General features: G+C 48.5%; 2 protein-coding genes across 2 annotated transcripts; one reads left to right on the top strand and one right to left on the bottom strand.

The window, feature by feature from the left end:
* Nucleotides 1-3,030: 3,030 nt before the first annotated feature.
* FOBCDRAFT_178303 (armadillo-type protein) lies at nt 3,031-7,097 on the top strand. The gene is made up of 3 exons (XM_031175621.3): nt 3,031-3,425; nt 3,646-5,185; nt 5,234-7,097. The coding sequence occupies exons 1-3, from the start codon at nt 3,414-3,416 to the stop codon at nt 6,751-6,753; spliced, it is 3,072 nt and encodes a 1,023-aa protein (XP_031046754.3). The 5' UTR covers nt 3,031-3,413; the 3' UTR covers nt 6,754-7,097.
* Nucleotides 7,098-8,630: 1,533 nt separating this feature from the next.
* On the bottom strand, nt 8,631-12,720 carry FOBCDRAFT_316671 (uncharacterized protein; the record flags this gene model as incomplete). Its single annotated transcript, XM_031175622.3, has 4 exons — nt 8,631-9,546; nt 9,603-12,478; nt 12,536-12,647; nt 12,715-12,720. The coding sequence occupies 4 exons, from the start codon at nt 12,718-12,720 to the stop codon at nt 8,965-8,967; spliced, it is 3,576 nt and encodes a 1,191-aa protein (XP_031046755.2). The 3' UTR covers nt 8,631-8,964.
* Nucleotides 12,721-13,040: the final 320 nt, after the last annotated feature.

Genomic DNA, 13,040 nt, shown 5'->3' on the forward strand with positions numbered 1-13,040 from the left:
AGGTATCTTGGATCAGCACTGCGCCATTGTGACTTTATCCAGGGCTTGCATGATTCATTTGATTGGCTTCATCTTCCTTGCACAAAATCTGATACAACACTAAACGCTCCGTGAGACAGGGTTCACAGCGCCACTCCTCTAATGCAGGAACCCACAGAGTACTGCAACCACCCTTTGAACTCCGCCCCAGAAACGGATGTCATGAGCATCTCATCTCTTGTAAAAACTTGGCATTGATTAAACTATTGCGTACTTCAGATTAGGCTGAGGCTATCGGAAGGCTATATTGAACAAGCAATCCCCAAGATAGAAACACCAGCCAGCTGACGCTCATCACCAGATCCGTAAGCTAGGCTTATCGACTATGTGGATATGAAGGAGGGCCGAAAGTGCAACATCACAATATAACCAGAACCGAGATCAAATGTTCTAAATCTGGAAGAACTGGACAGTGATATACCCCAAATTACAGGCCTTTAAAAGACATATCTCGGTTACTTAACTGGGATCGATTTGGAGAGATTAATGTTAATTGTAAATACGAAAATGTGAGACAAAAAGATGATTGAGAAGACTATGGAGTTGTGTCGGTGAAGGTCTTTGATCTCAGCTTCTCAAGACGGTATTTTCGAGGCGGTGACGATGATCTCACATTGTAACATTGCATTGCATTACAAACTGTAAAGAGACCTCAAAGCTCGCTATGGTCATTTAAACTCACAAACGCAAATTCAATCTCGTCCAATCTTGGGCCTTGGATGAATGCTTATTCCCGCGATGCTCGTTCCTTGTCACACCATCAGCAACTAGATAGTTCGCGGGTGTTGATCAAAAAGCAACTTTTGAAGCTCATGACGTCGAATTCATTTGAAACAAAGAACCACAATATTGACATCTTACGCGGCTCGCTTTTTTAAAGGTCCACCATCGACGATTTAATCGGACTGTCCGTATTCAATCGTCGATTACAATCACAGCTAGAGATACTTCTATTCTTTATTTTTTGTTCGACATGCTGTCTGCTTCCGTAACAACAAAGCCAGCATCAACATCCACACCTCAGGGGTAATAAAACTTCTGACATTTAAATAGGGTGCCGAAATAAACAGGTCTAAAAATCTACTAGAATATACTAAACTTACCTAAGTCTTTTCATCACTTAGGGCAAAGGTCCTAAGTTTTCTTGCCTCCCCTAGGACACCCCTGCTGGACCCCTGCTTCTCCTTGGTTGGGTCTTGGCTGATTGTGAGCCAATGCCCCAGCCGGTAGTGGCTTGCCGCCTCCTCCTGACGATCATGCCGCCTGTCATGGAAGCTTGGCAACGAATCGTTGCAGTGAGAGCCCGCGTATCAAAAAACACCCGCATTTCAGAAACAGCATAAGCCAAAAATCCCCTATCTATAATAAACCTCTCCGCTATAGGAGACTTAAAACATTCTTTCTTGTTAAATAATGCAAGATAAAGAGTGGATATCTGAATGTTTGGCAATCATACATAGCTCCAACTTGGCACCAAAAAGGAGGGTACAGATGGGGAAATGAAGCTGACGACTCTTCTCTATCTTGGGCTGCATACTCCATTGATAATCGCCCTCATGCTCACCAAAGAAGGCTTCGCACGTGTGTAGCGCCGAGCGCCTGTCGATCTCTGTTGTTTCAGCGCTTGAGTTGTCGATCGTCACTTTTTCCCAGGAACTATCGAGAAACAAAGCACACGGCCCACAGACGCTGGGTCCCAAGTTCACGTCATGTGTTCGAGTAATGGGCCAGCGATGCTTGTCATTGAGCAAGAGATTCGTTTGTTCCAGGTTTCAGAGGGCGGCCATGCCGATTTATTCTCCGAACGAAACATCGGTTATTTGATCGGCCCTCAGCTCTTCCGAATCAGTTTTCATGCCAAAAGTTCAAAACGAGTGTCGTCATGCGAAGCGCCTACCACCATGAGTTGGCAATATCGCTGATAATCAGCGTTTCCAGACTCTAATATTCCGGCCCCTTACCCAACCATTATCTCAACTTAACATATGATGGCACTCATTGTTTTTGCGATCAGCAATATGCAAGTTCTTGACGCTGTACTTTTGCTGCGGGGTTTAATCGGCCCTTAAGAGACATTCATTGACATTCATCTCAGGCCTCGACGATCGTATACCTGATCATTTCGAGCTTCATCCAGCTTTTGGAACCGCTGTTATAACGTTAAGGCAACCTTATCGATGCCTAATCTTTCGGCGACTAGCAGTTTCATATACTTTACTTCCATTGAGTTACAGTTGAAACGGCTGGAGCTTGAGGTATATGAGCGTTTATCTCACAGCCACTCACGCTCGCAAGACGAGTTGACTGGCATCAACATATGATTTCTTGGTATAAATAATCACCTCGCTGTCTAGAGTGTGTTGAGAACACAGGCGTATCTGATATCCAACTGGTCGGTGCTGGTGAGTGGAAGTCTGACTAACGCATAAGTTTGGTAACACCTTGATCGATGCAAACAAACATGGCTAGGTGTACGAAGGTTTGATTCGTGCTTCACAGAAACTTCAAAGACTCACTTGTATCTGATCTGGGCGCCTCGAGATCGAAGTACAGAAGAAGAGGGAGATCGAATTACGGCTTGCTTCGATTGCCCTACCCCACTAGTAGGGTTCACGTAGCCTGTTTGACCTGATATGTCGAATCTTGGAAGGTTCATTACGGCTCACATGTGCCCAAAGGATGCTATTCGATATATGTTTAACTCATGAAATAGAGTTATCAGAGCGTTGAAATCGTTTGGGTTGAATAGTGTTTGGGTTCGAAAGTAGCTCAAGCCGTTAAGACTTTCGGCATATTTATGCGTTTCCAAACAAGGTTCAGTGCTACATCGACATAGAACTAATGCAGTATCTCGTTACATGAGATGTCAACGAGAGCGTAGATAGGTTGGTACCTTGCAGTTGATGAGCTTGATGATGGAGGTTCCCGAGATGGTGATGGGGGAGGTCCTTTTACCGAACATGAGCCGAAAGAGTTACCCCACATCGACCCAAGAAGTTCAGCGCACCGACTTTTAGAAATAGCACGTCTCGATAAAAACGCAGTCTTCACACGCTATCCAATCCAAAATCAGCATCAACGTCTCAAATCGCCTGTTTTTGTGCACATTTCGGCTCTCTTTGAAGCTCCTGCCATTGGGATAGCTCCAGATCCATCAGCTGTACCCCTGCCTGTTGTACAGGCTCTTTTTCCCCAGCTTTCAATACCAACCACGTTTAGGCATGACCCCTCGGTAGCCTTGTTCACTTTGTCCATTTATTTTCTATCATAACTATGCTGGATGCTGTGTATCTGAGGCTGCCGGAGTTATAGCAGCATCGTCCATACTTGGAATACCTCTCACTCTAGTGTTTGTCACGACCTGAATCTTGATCATGGAAGCTCAGGTGAGTTACTACGTTATTCTTCCATCATCTTCGTCTTTGTCCCATGACGCTCGCTGGGGTGCTCTCGTGCCCCGCCATTTCAGCCGTCACTCCTGGATGGCCAAGCCCGCATCGGCCCAATGTCCACATTCTCAAGGCCCGACCCGACGGGATGGTTGTTATCTGAAGCTTATGAATGCATGATATCGTCTCTTTGCTAACTCTGATCCCAATGGCTCAGGTCGAGAATGCCGTCGGGATTCTCTCGAACCCCACCTCCGATCAATCTCTCAAAGAGCAAGCTTTCGAATACCTAAACCAACTACGAAACGATCCCTCAGGATGGCAAGCTTGCACTACCCTCTTCGCTCGAACCCCTCAAACATCAGAAGTCGTGCGCATGGTCTGTCTTGAAGTGGTCAACTATGCGGTGCACACTCAAGGTCTCGACCAGGCAAGCCTGGCTTTCCTCAAAGACACCCTTCTCCAATACTGCCGCCAAACATACGGTCCTAACGCCCAACAAGAAGCCGACCCTTATCACCTTCAGAACAAGCTCACACAAACATTGACGTACTTGTTTGTCTTTCTTTACCAAGACGGATGGCAGAGCTTCCTCGACGACCAACTTGAGTTGACCGGTCTCTCCACAAACACCGACAACGTCCCGGGCGTCGTTTTCTATCTTCGAACTCTGGGATCCATCCATGACGAGATTGCCGATATGCTTCTGTCACGGCAGAGCAACGAGGCCAAGCGAAATACCGAGCTCAAGGACCAGCTTCGAGCTCAGGATATGCACAAGGTGTCTGAGTCGTGGAAGCAGCTCCTAACACGATACTCGAACAACGATACCGTCGTAGAACTTGTTCTCAAAGTCCTGGGCAAGTGGGTTAGCTGGATGGACATCTCCTTGGTTATCAGCCAGGATATGCTCGGGCTGCTGCTGCCGGTAGTCGGCCGACCAAGCACTGATGTGCAAGACAAGGTCCGCGACACCGCCATTGATACCTTGAATGAGATATGCGGCAAGAAGATGCGTTCGGCAGACAAGATGGAGATGATCTCCTTCATTAACCTCAGGGAGATTGTTGAACAATTAGTTGCTAGCCCCCCTTTGAGCGAGTACAAGGGAACCTCTCGTTACGATACGGACCTGGCCGAAGCAGTTGCCAAGTTAGTTAACACCGTACTCTCCGATATCGTACGGGCCCTCGAGGACAACCAGATCAGTGATGACACTCGCGCTAGAGCTAATCAGCACCTCCAAGGGTTCCTCCCTTTCCTTCTGCGCTTCTTCTCTGACGAATATGATGAGGTCTGCTCGTCTGTCATTCCCGCCCTGACAGACCTGCTCACTTTCCTCCGTAAACTCACTGTTGTCCACCAAGACTACGGCGGTATGCTTGCGCCAATCCTAGATGCCATCATCCACAAGATGAGATACGATGAGACTACCAACTGGGGTGATGAAGATGAGCTCACAGATGAAGCTGAATTTCAAGAGCTACGTCGCAAGCTACAGAATCTGCAAAAATCAATTGCGGCCATTGACCAGCCTTTGTACATGGATATGCTCAGCAACTTGGTTGCCACTACTTTTCAAACTCTTGACCAGCAGGGCTCGCAAATGGACTGGCGAGATCTTGATCTTGCATTGTATGAGATGTACCTCTTTGGCGAGCTTGCACTTCCCAACCAAGGACTGGGCACCAAAAACCAGCCCTCTACTGAGGCCTCGGAGAGGTTAGTGGTTATGATGCAGAAGATGGTTGAATCTGGTGAGTGCTTCAGTAAACCAGCTACAGTGGTGATGCTAACCAATGTAGGTATTGCAAACTTCTCTCATCCCGCCATCCTTCTGCAGTACATGGAGATTTGTGTGAGATATTGCGTTGTTTTCGAGAACCATCTCTTACAGTATATCCCTCAAGTTCTAGAGAACTTTGTGCGATTGGTTCACCATGACCACGTTCGCATAAAAACACGATCGTGGTACTTGTTCCACCGCTTCATCAAGCAGCTGCGTGCTCAGGTTGGCAATGTTGCAGAGACAGTCATCCAGTCGATCGGAGATCTCTTGCCCATCAAGGCTGAGGTCCCTGGTGATGATGCCGATGACGATATGTCTTCAGACGAATCTGACCACTCCGCGGATGCTCTCTTTACGAGCCAACTGTACCTTTTCGAAGCAATTGGCTGTATTTCCTCGACCCAAAGTACACCTGCTGATAAGCAGGCCTTGTACGCCCGATCTGTTATGGGCCCCCTATTCACTGACATGGAAGGACACCTCCCACGAGCCAAGTCTGGAGATGCGCAGGCCACCCTTCAAGTCCACCACATTGTTATGGCATTGGGTACATTGGCCCACGGGTTCTCTGACTGGACTCCAGGCATCACTTCCGCTAATGCACATGGACCTCCTGACAAGGCTGTCTCCGATGAGTTTTCTCGCGCAGCCGAAGCCATTCTCATTGCCCTCAACCAGCTGAACTCGTCTTCTGAGATCCGAACTGCTTGCCGATCAGCCTTTTCTAAGCTATTGGGGGTCCTTGGTGCTGCTGTGCTGCCCCAGCTGCCCCAGTGGATTGAAGGACTGCTGTCCCAGAGCTCATCTAAGGACGAGATGGCCATGTTTCTTCGTCTACTGGATCAGGTGGTGTTTGGCTTCAAGGCTGAAATTTACGAGGTCTTGAACATGCTTTTGACGCCTTTGCTTCAACGTATATTCGGTGGGCTTACGGAACCCATTGCTGGTACCGATGATGAGATCCAGTTGGCTGAGTTGAGGAGGGAATACCTCTCTTTTCTCCAGATCATTCTGAACAATGGATTAGATGGTGTTCTCGTCAGTGAATCTAACCAGGGCTTCTTTGAGCCTATGATTTCTTCCATCATTGAGCTCGCCAAGACCCTTGAGGGTAACATCGGCGGTAGCCGTCTGGCTTTCACTCTGATGACAAGAATGGCAGCTATATGGGGAGGACCTGACGTTGCCACTATTTCGCAGAACCCAACGGCTCCTTCTGGTAGCCCCAACCCTGCATTCCCTGGCTTTGATCATTTCATGATTCAAAGGTTCCACTCGACTTGCTGGGAGGTTATGAAGAACCCCAACTTCCGCCCTTACCAGGACGCTCAGACTAAGCAAATTCTTACAGAGATTGCAGGTCTAGAGCAGACCATTTACACCAAGACAGGCGAGTCTTTTATCCAGGAACTCCAAAACAACATCTTCCCTAGCCTTGGGGTCAACGGTGATGACTTTTTACGATCTCTTACGACGTCGACGGACAAGAGGCAGTTTGCTTCATACCTGCACAACCTGCTGAAGTCCCGACAGTAGATACTGAAGGAGAAAATACGATTACGATTTGAAGGAGATGCCATGTCTGGAAAGCATGCATGGTGAGGTTGAACTCATGATGATGACGATTGGAGACGAGGGCGGATGTATGGATGGATGGGAGCCTCACGGCGCATGTTCAGGGAGTTTTGTGGACAGACCTATTAGAGCTAAAAAGAATCGTCTTCTTTGTCATTCGCAGTCAAAACAAATATTCCCCCTTTTTTTTAGTTATTTCATTTGGGCGGTTGGGTATTATGGAATGTGGATAGCTGTTGGGGGAAGGATGAGGGCGTAGAGAGGCTTGGACAAGGATGAAATAAATACACTTCTACATAAGCACATGACTTGTTTGTTCTGGCTGACTGGTTACTCGTGATGATTTTTTTTACAATGTTCTTCAGAATACCTCGACCCTTGGCCAACAGTCAAAGAAGTGTTTATCTGGTTAAGGAACCCCTGACTTTAGGTACATCGTCTAACGCAGACTATTACGAGAATCAAGGCCTGATATCACTTTCCTGATCTAGTAAACTTTGTTGCTTCCGCTTTCCTCGGGCGTTACTTCTTCACAAGATAACGAGGCAAGTAGTACTTACTGTATGGCAATTTGAATCTATGACAGGGGCAAGTCCACACAGCAGAGCATCGCCTATATGGGGGATATGCTTCCTCCTGATTCCTGGCCTTCTTCTTGCACCATCAGCTTCACAGATACTACCGTCACCATCTAATTCTGATTCCATTCTATTATACGCTCTCTATCGTCTTTCTTTAACAATATCTTCATCGTTACAAGTCGCAAGTAACGCACGTCAACTTCCCTTCTTCACACGACAGAGAACAATTGCACAATGACACCGAATTCGCTCTACAATCACTCTAAAGGTCTTCCAGCGTCTGCTGAGCAAGCCGTGTGCCCCAATCCTCTGTCATATATTATTTCGAAGCTCTCGCCACAGATGTCGTGCTCGGCTGGACCGTCCAACGAGGAAAATTCCCAAAGAAAGCGAGACAGCGAATTTGTAGAAGATGAAATTCAGGCCCTCATTGAACGTGTTGACAACAGCATCAGCGAGTGGCGTTCAAATTAGGGCATAACCCAAAACATTGGTGCTGAAGAAGTCATCAATGTCCCGGATGCGCATGCTATCCTTGCTGAAGAAAATACGGAGGCTGATGCGCAGTACTGTGGGACACAACCAACAACTACCTGGGCAAAACAAATAGGTTGTGTGACTTCCCGCCTACAGAGTCTGCGTGACAGTTTGATGGCTATCCCAAATTGCTTACGTAACCTCGTGTGGAAACCCGACAGGAACAATGACGAGGAAGAAAGCGATAACAGCGGATATACTTCCGGCGAGTCATTTCAATCTAATGGTACCAGTAGTGGCTCATATCAGCAAACGGGACAAAACAGAGTCAATTCGCCAACTGGAAGCCGGATAATCAGCTTGATGAAGGGCATGTTCATCAATGAATGAGAGCTTCCCTCAGCTTCATTCCAGCAATCGACTTCCGCACAACAGTCCTCTGCCTCTGCCCAAGCATGATCTGTTGTACAGCAGCCATCATCCTTCCTGTACCGCCTCTCATGCAGCAAGCACCTACTGCCACTTCTTCTGATCATCCTTGCTTTCATGATGTACATCAGGTTTGGGGCTTGAATGGCGCGCAGAAGGAGTTGAAGGGACATATCAAGGGAAGCGAAGACAAAAGTGAAACGTCAAAAAAGCAACAGGATTCTACTTGGCTTGAGCTGTTCTCTTCGTCAGCAAACAATTTTTAGTCCGAACAGCGATACATGTTACATAGCGATATACTGAATCAATTGACAGTGTTGACTAGGGAGCATATTCAGAGTACAACCCCCCTGAACACTATTATCCAGAATTCTCGAGTAGGCAACGTAGGATTCTCACCAACCGAGTTGAAGTTTGTGACTAAATTATGCTTAAAATACCCCCCTGAATCATAAAATTGACAAGATCTTGTTAAAAGTCTATAAGGTAGTGTCTGATGAGTGTCTGCACGAGGTCCACAAGTAAATTATCAGAGTGTTGTATCGAAGAGAAGAGAAGAGTTATAAGCGTAGTACCACTCCATGGAACACAGTATCAACGGCTGAAAAATGAGCAACATAGGGCATTGGAAGTTTTCTCCGTTCAAAGAGTCCTAATGGATATTGTCTGAACCCCAAAAGCCTCATCAAATAATGTAACCTCCCCCAGTCAAGCAGCGCCAGTCCCGAACACCAGTTCCCTCTTCAAGTTCCACACACCACCAAAGCACCTCCTTTGCTTTGTCAGGCTGGCCACTCTCTTCGTAGGCGCGGCCCAGTGTGAACCACGCCTCAGATGAGTTCCAGCCGGAACCGAGCTTGGTGAGTGTCGAAAGGAGGGCATACGCACGATCACGAGCCGCAAGACGGTCGACAAGCGGTAGACGGGTGGCCTTGTACGCGGCAGGAAGTTCGTCATCGTCCATGGGTTCCTTGGGAGTAAATTGGGTTCCTAATGAAGGGCCCAGGCCGAGAGATGTCGAAGGTAGGGGAGAGACTGCTTGACTGTCTGAATTTGACTTTGAGCTATTTCCCATGTTGAGGTTGAGCAAAGCATCCTCCAAAGGCGGAATCGGAGGTGGCGGGAGGAGATCTTCACTGTAAATATCGAGCAGAATGTTAGAAAGGCCGATGATTGCGGTAGGATGGTTTGGCGTGTGTGTGAGGGCGGTTTCAAAGTCATTACGGGCTGCGTAGGGGGCTCCCTTTGACAGAGATAGTTGACCAAGCTATGAGAAATATTAGTATACATCACATATCCTGCAGTGAGGGGGTTATATCTTACCTCTGCGTATAGATCACTCCATAGGTCCTCTACGGTCTTCTCTTCGGCCCAGCTAGGAGGTTTGAGAGCACCTGAACCAGATGGATCCCTAGCCAAATCAGCCTCAAGGCTCTGAATAAGTCGCTGTGCTTCTGTGATAGCTCCTTTGGCGTCCTCCCTCATGCCTGCCCTGCGGTAGAAACCAGCAATCATGAGCCAAACTCTGATCAAAAGAACCACTCGCTGAGCCCTCTCCTTATCCTTGGGGAAATGGACCAGTGGTAAGATGCAGGTGGATGCGTAAGCGTTGTCAACTGACAGCTCAGAGTAGTCAGTTGACTTCGATTGCGTTGAGAGATACGAGTTAAGGTGTCCCACAGGCCGTCTTGAGAAAGATGAGCCTCTCGTTGCGGAGTGTCGTTTACTTGAGTAGGTAAAGAAGTCCGATTGCTGCTCGTTTTCTTCAACCTCGCCGTTTGGACCAGCTGGTGTGAAAAAGACATCTCCATCGACAACTGTAGGTCCATGGGCAGACGAGATAGCCCCAATACTAGAGGATCGCTGTCGGCTATGGCTCCTATCGCGCTTCTTCAGACTGTTGCTTCTACCTGTAGCGCTTCTATTACGACGCACTGAAGATGCTGATGTCCTTGGTCGCGACTCTGCTAGGGATCCATTATCTCCCGTAACCTGAATCGTCGGCGCACTGCTGCGCATGGTCGCTGCAGTTTGAGGTCTGGGGTTCCTGTCACCCGCGGCAGTGTAGACCTGCCTCGTAGGTGGTCTGGATCGATCGTGGCCGCCAAAGATGGTTCCCCTAATGCTCCTAAGCGTGCCAGAAGTTTTTGGTGGTTCCACGGCCTTGGGAGGGTTTAGATTGGGCTGGGCTGCAACGTTGCCAAACAGTCTCGAGAAGAGAGTCAGCAATTCGAAGCTGGCATTTACAGCCACGTCTGGGCCTTCAAGTAGCTCGACCAATGCAAGTTGTGTCATCTTCACCTCCAGGATGCTCTCCTTTTCACCATCATCCATATCATCGACTAGGCCATGTTTGTCTTCTGTCGAAGTATCCTTTTCCGCCTCGTTGAGGTGCTCGCTTCTATAGGCTTGGTCGGCCTTACCAAACAGAACTGTAGTATCTTTAAACTGTTCCAAAGCACCCTCGCAAGCCCTCGCGGCCATGCTATAATCTTGCCTAGCACTGAGCAGGAGAGCCAGTAGATGCCAAACAGGAATAAGAGAACGCTCTTGCCAATATGGCCCATACACCAGATCGTAGTTCTCTTCCTGATCCTTGCTTGCTGTCAAGGCAGTTCTGACGGTCTCAATCGCAGCAGTCAACTCTCTTCGCTCAGCCAATAGAAGGCCAAGAGCGTAAAAGCTCCTAATATCCTTTGAGCGCCCAAGCTCAGCTGCAAGAGACTTCCTTAGACAGCGAATAGCTTTTTGTTGAATTTCGGTTCTAGCCGAGGCTTCATATGTGATTCTTGACCAATGAGCCTGGGACAAGCCAATAGCTTGCCATGCAAGGGCAATAGTATGCGGTGCCACAGGCGGATGTGAAGCGCTAAGCTCATTGTGTTCCGAGATTACAGGCGTGGGGTTATCTTGCGAGGTGATCTGCGGTAACTTAGCCAACCAGTCTTCGAGCTCGGATCCAAGCTGGTGCGCCTTTTCCGCTGCAGGTCGTTGGCCATATCGACAGAGGGCCAAAATACACTGCGAGATTGTTTCGAGAACGGTCGCATCGTCGTCCAGGCTAGGTTCAACAAGTCCGGTTTTGTCAACACGAGCCTTGCCCTTTTTGACAATCTCAAGGTAGGAGTCGAAGGCCTTGAAAGCGAGGTCGAATTCGGCGACCGAAAGGTGGACGAGGAAGAGAGACCGAAGAATAGATGTTGAATGATAGGTCTTCATGGCAGCACTGTAAAGAATGTCAAGAACTCCACGGCTCAGGCTGCTTCGTCCACCCTGACCAAGGTCCTTTTCACTCCATCCTCGTCCACAAAGAATAGACCAGTTTCGTAGTACCTGATTGACAAACGCTTCGACTTCCTCGCGCTCCTCGTCGGCTCTGGGGAAGGATGTCTCGCCTAGCAAAAGTGTCTGGTACGTAGCCTCGGCATGCTTGAGCTCAATGCGCAGCTGATTCCGAGGTGAAAGGTCGCCCGCTGTGTTGCTCACAAACCCGGTAGGAAAAGGTTGATCGGTATCAACAATCGACGAGAGGGCAAAGTAGTACTCTCTCCATACCGTTCTTCGAGGTACGGAACCCTTAAATCCGTATCCTCCTGTGACGGGAGTAGACATAGTATCCCAAAATCTTGCCCACGCTCGATAACCCGCCATTGAATCAGCGTCGACCTGTGTGATTTCGTTGCTTCGGTATGCTTCGCCTGATAGCATGCAATATTCTGTGAGGAACAGTTCTGACCAGTAGCGAAGCTGTCTTCCCATGCCTTGTTCTGCCCAAACTCGTCCAAGTGATGGAAGGCCGGCTCGGTAGGCAGAGAGTGCCTGCTTCAACTCGCCGCTGCGCGCAAGGCAGTTAGCTTTGAGATACGCAGCTTTAAGTGAGCAAACACTCGTCCATTCGGCACTTCTGTCGGCTGGGTTGATCTCGCCTTCCTCCAAGTTGTTCTCGGGTAGTCGACTGACACAAAGATTATAGTCTCCTAATGTCCAGTGCAACCAACCCGCGCATACCTCAGCCTGGAATCTGTCGTTCTCGTGGGCGGCTTCCTCGTCAATTGCCGCTTCGAGCTTCGGTAGTTGATCTGTAACATTGACATCGCCTGTGTTTATAGCAGTTGTTGGCCGGCCTTCGGTGTTAGTGTGAGCTGCAGCTCCCGTCGTTTTGGCAATGGCGCATTCGGTCTCGGCCGTCAATGCGAGACCTAATTGAACAGTATTAGCCCTGTGAATGTCATGAAGCTATTCAGAGAATGGCGTACAAGCTCTGTCGGGGGCATGCTTGCGGACTTTGCGAACAAGCTCCGGGACGAGGTCCCAGTTGCCGTCGCAGCGGGCATGGTCCAGCTGATTAATGTATTGCACAGCCTTGGGCTATAGAGCAGTAGCGATACAGAGTCAGCTTCGTTATAATCGGCGAGGGCGTTTTGTTTCGTCTTACACCCATGGTTCGTTGGACCTATTTCAGGGTTTCAGGAGGTCGGTCTCGGACTTAGACTAGCAAATAGATGGCGCCAAGCGCATGGCGAGGAAGATTGGATTGCTAAATAGATGTAAATCCTCTGATGCGAGTTTTAGAAGAGTTACAATATGGAATATAATTGTCACAAAAATCAATCGTGATGTTTCAGAGGCTGCCTGAGGTGAATGGTATAATTGCGGTCTCTGGACTTTCAAGGTGGTTAAGGTGGTATTTGCTGGAGATGAGAGCTGCTGGGACGACGTAACTCAGCTCATAAGCCAATCAGGGCCATTTAACACAGCACG

The sequence above is a fragment of the Fusarium oxysporum genome, chromosome III (genome assembly GCF_013085055.1).
Source record: "Fusarium oxysporum Fo47 chromosome III, complete sequence".
Classification (NCBI taxonomy): domain Eukaryota; kingdom Fungi; phylum Ascomycota; class Sordariomycetes; order Hypocreales; family Nectriaceae; genus Fusarium; species Fusarium oxysporum.

Excerpts from the sequence above, each read along its gene's own strand:
- FOBCDRAFT_178303 (XM_031175621.3), top strand. Across the intron at positions 5,186-5,233 it reads GCAGAAGATGGTTGAATCTG|GTATTGCAAACTTCTCTCAT; the intron begins GTGAGTGCTTCA and ends TAACCAATGTAG.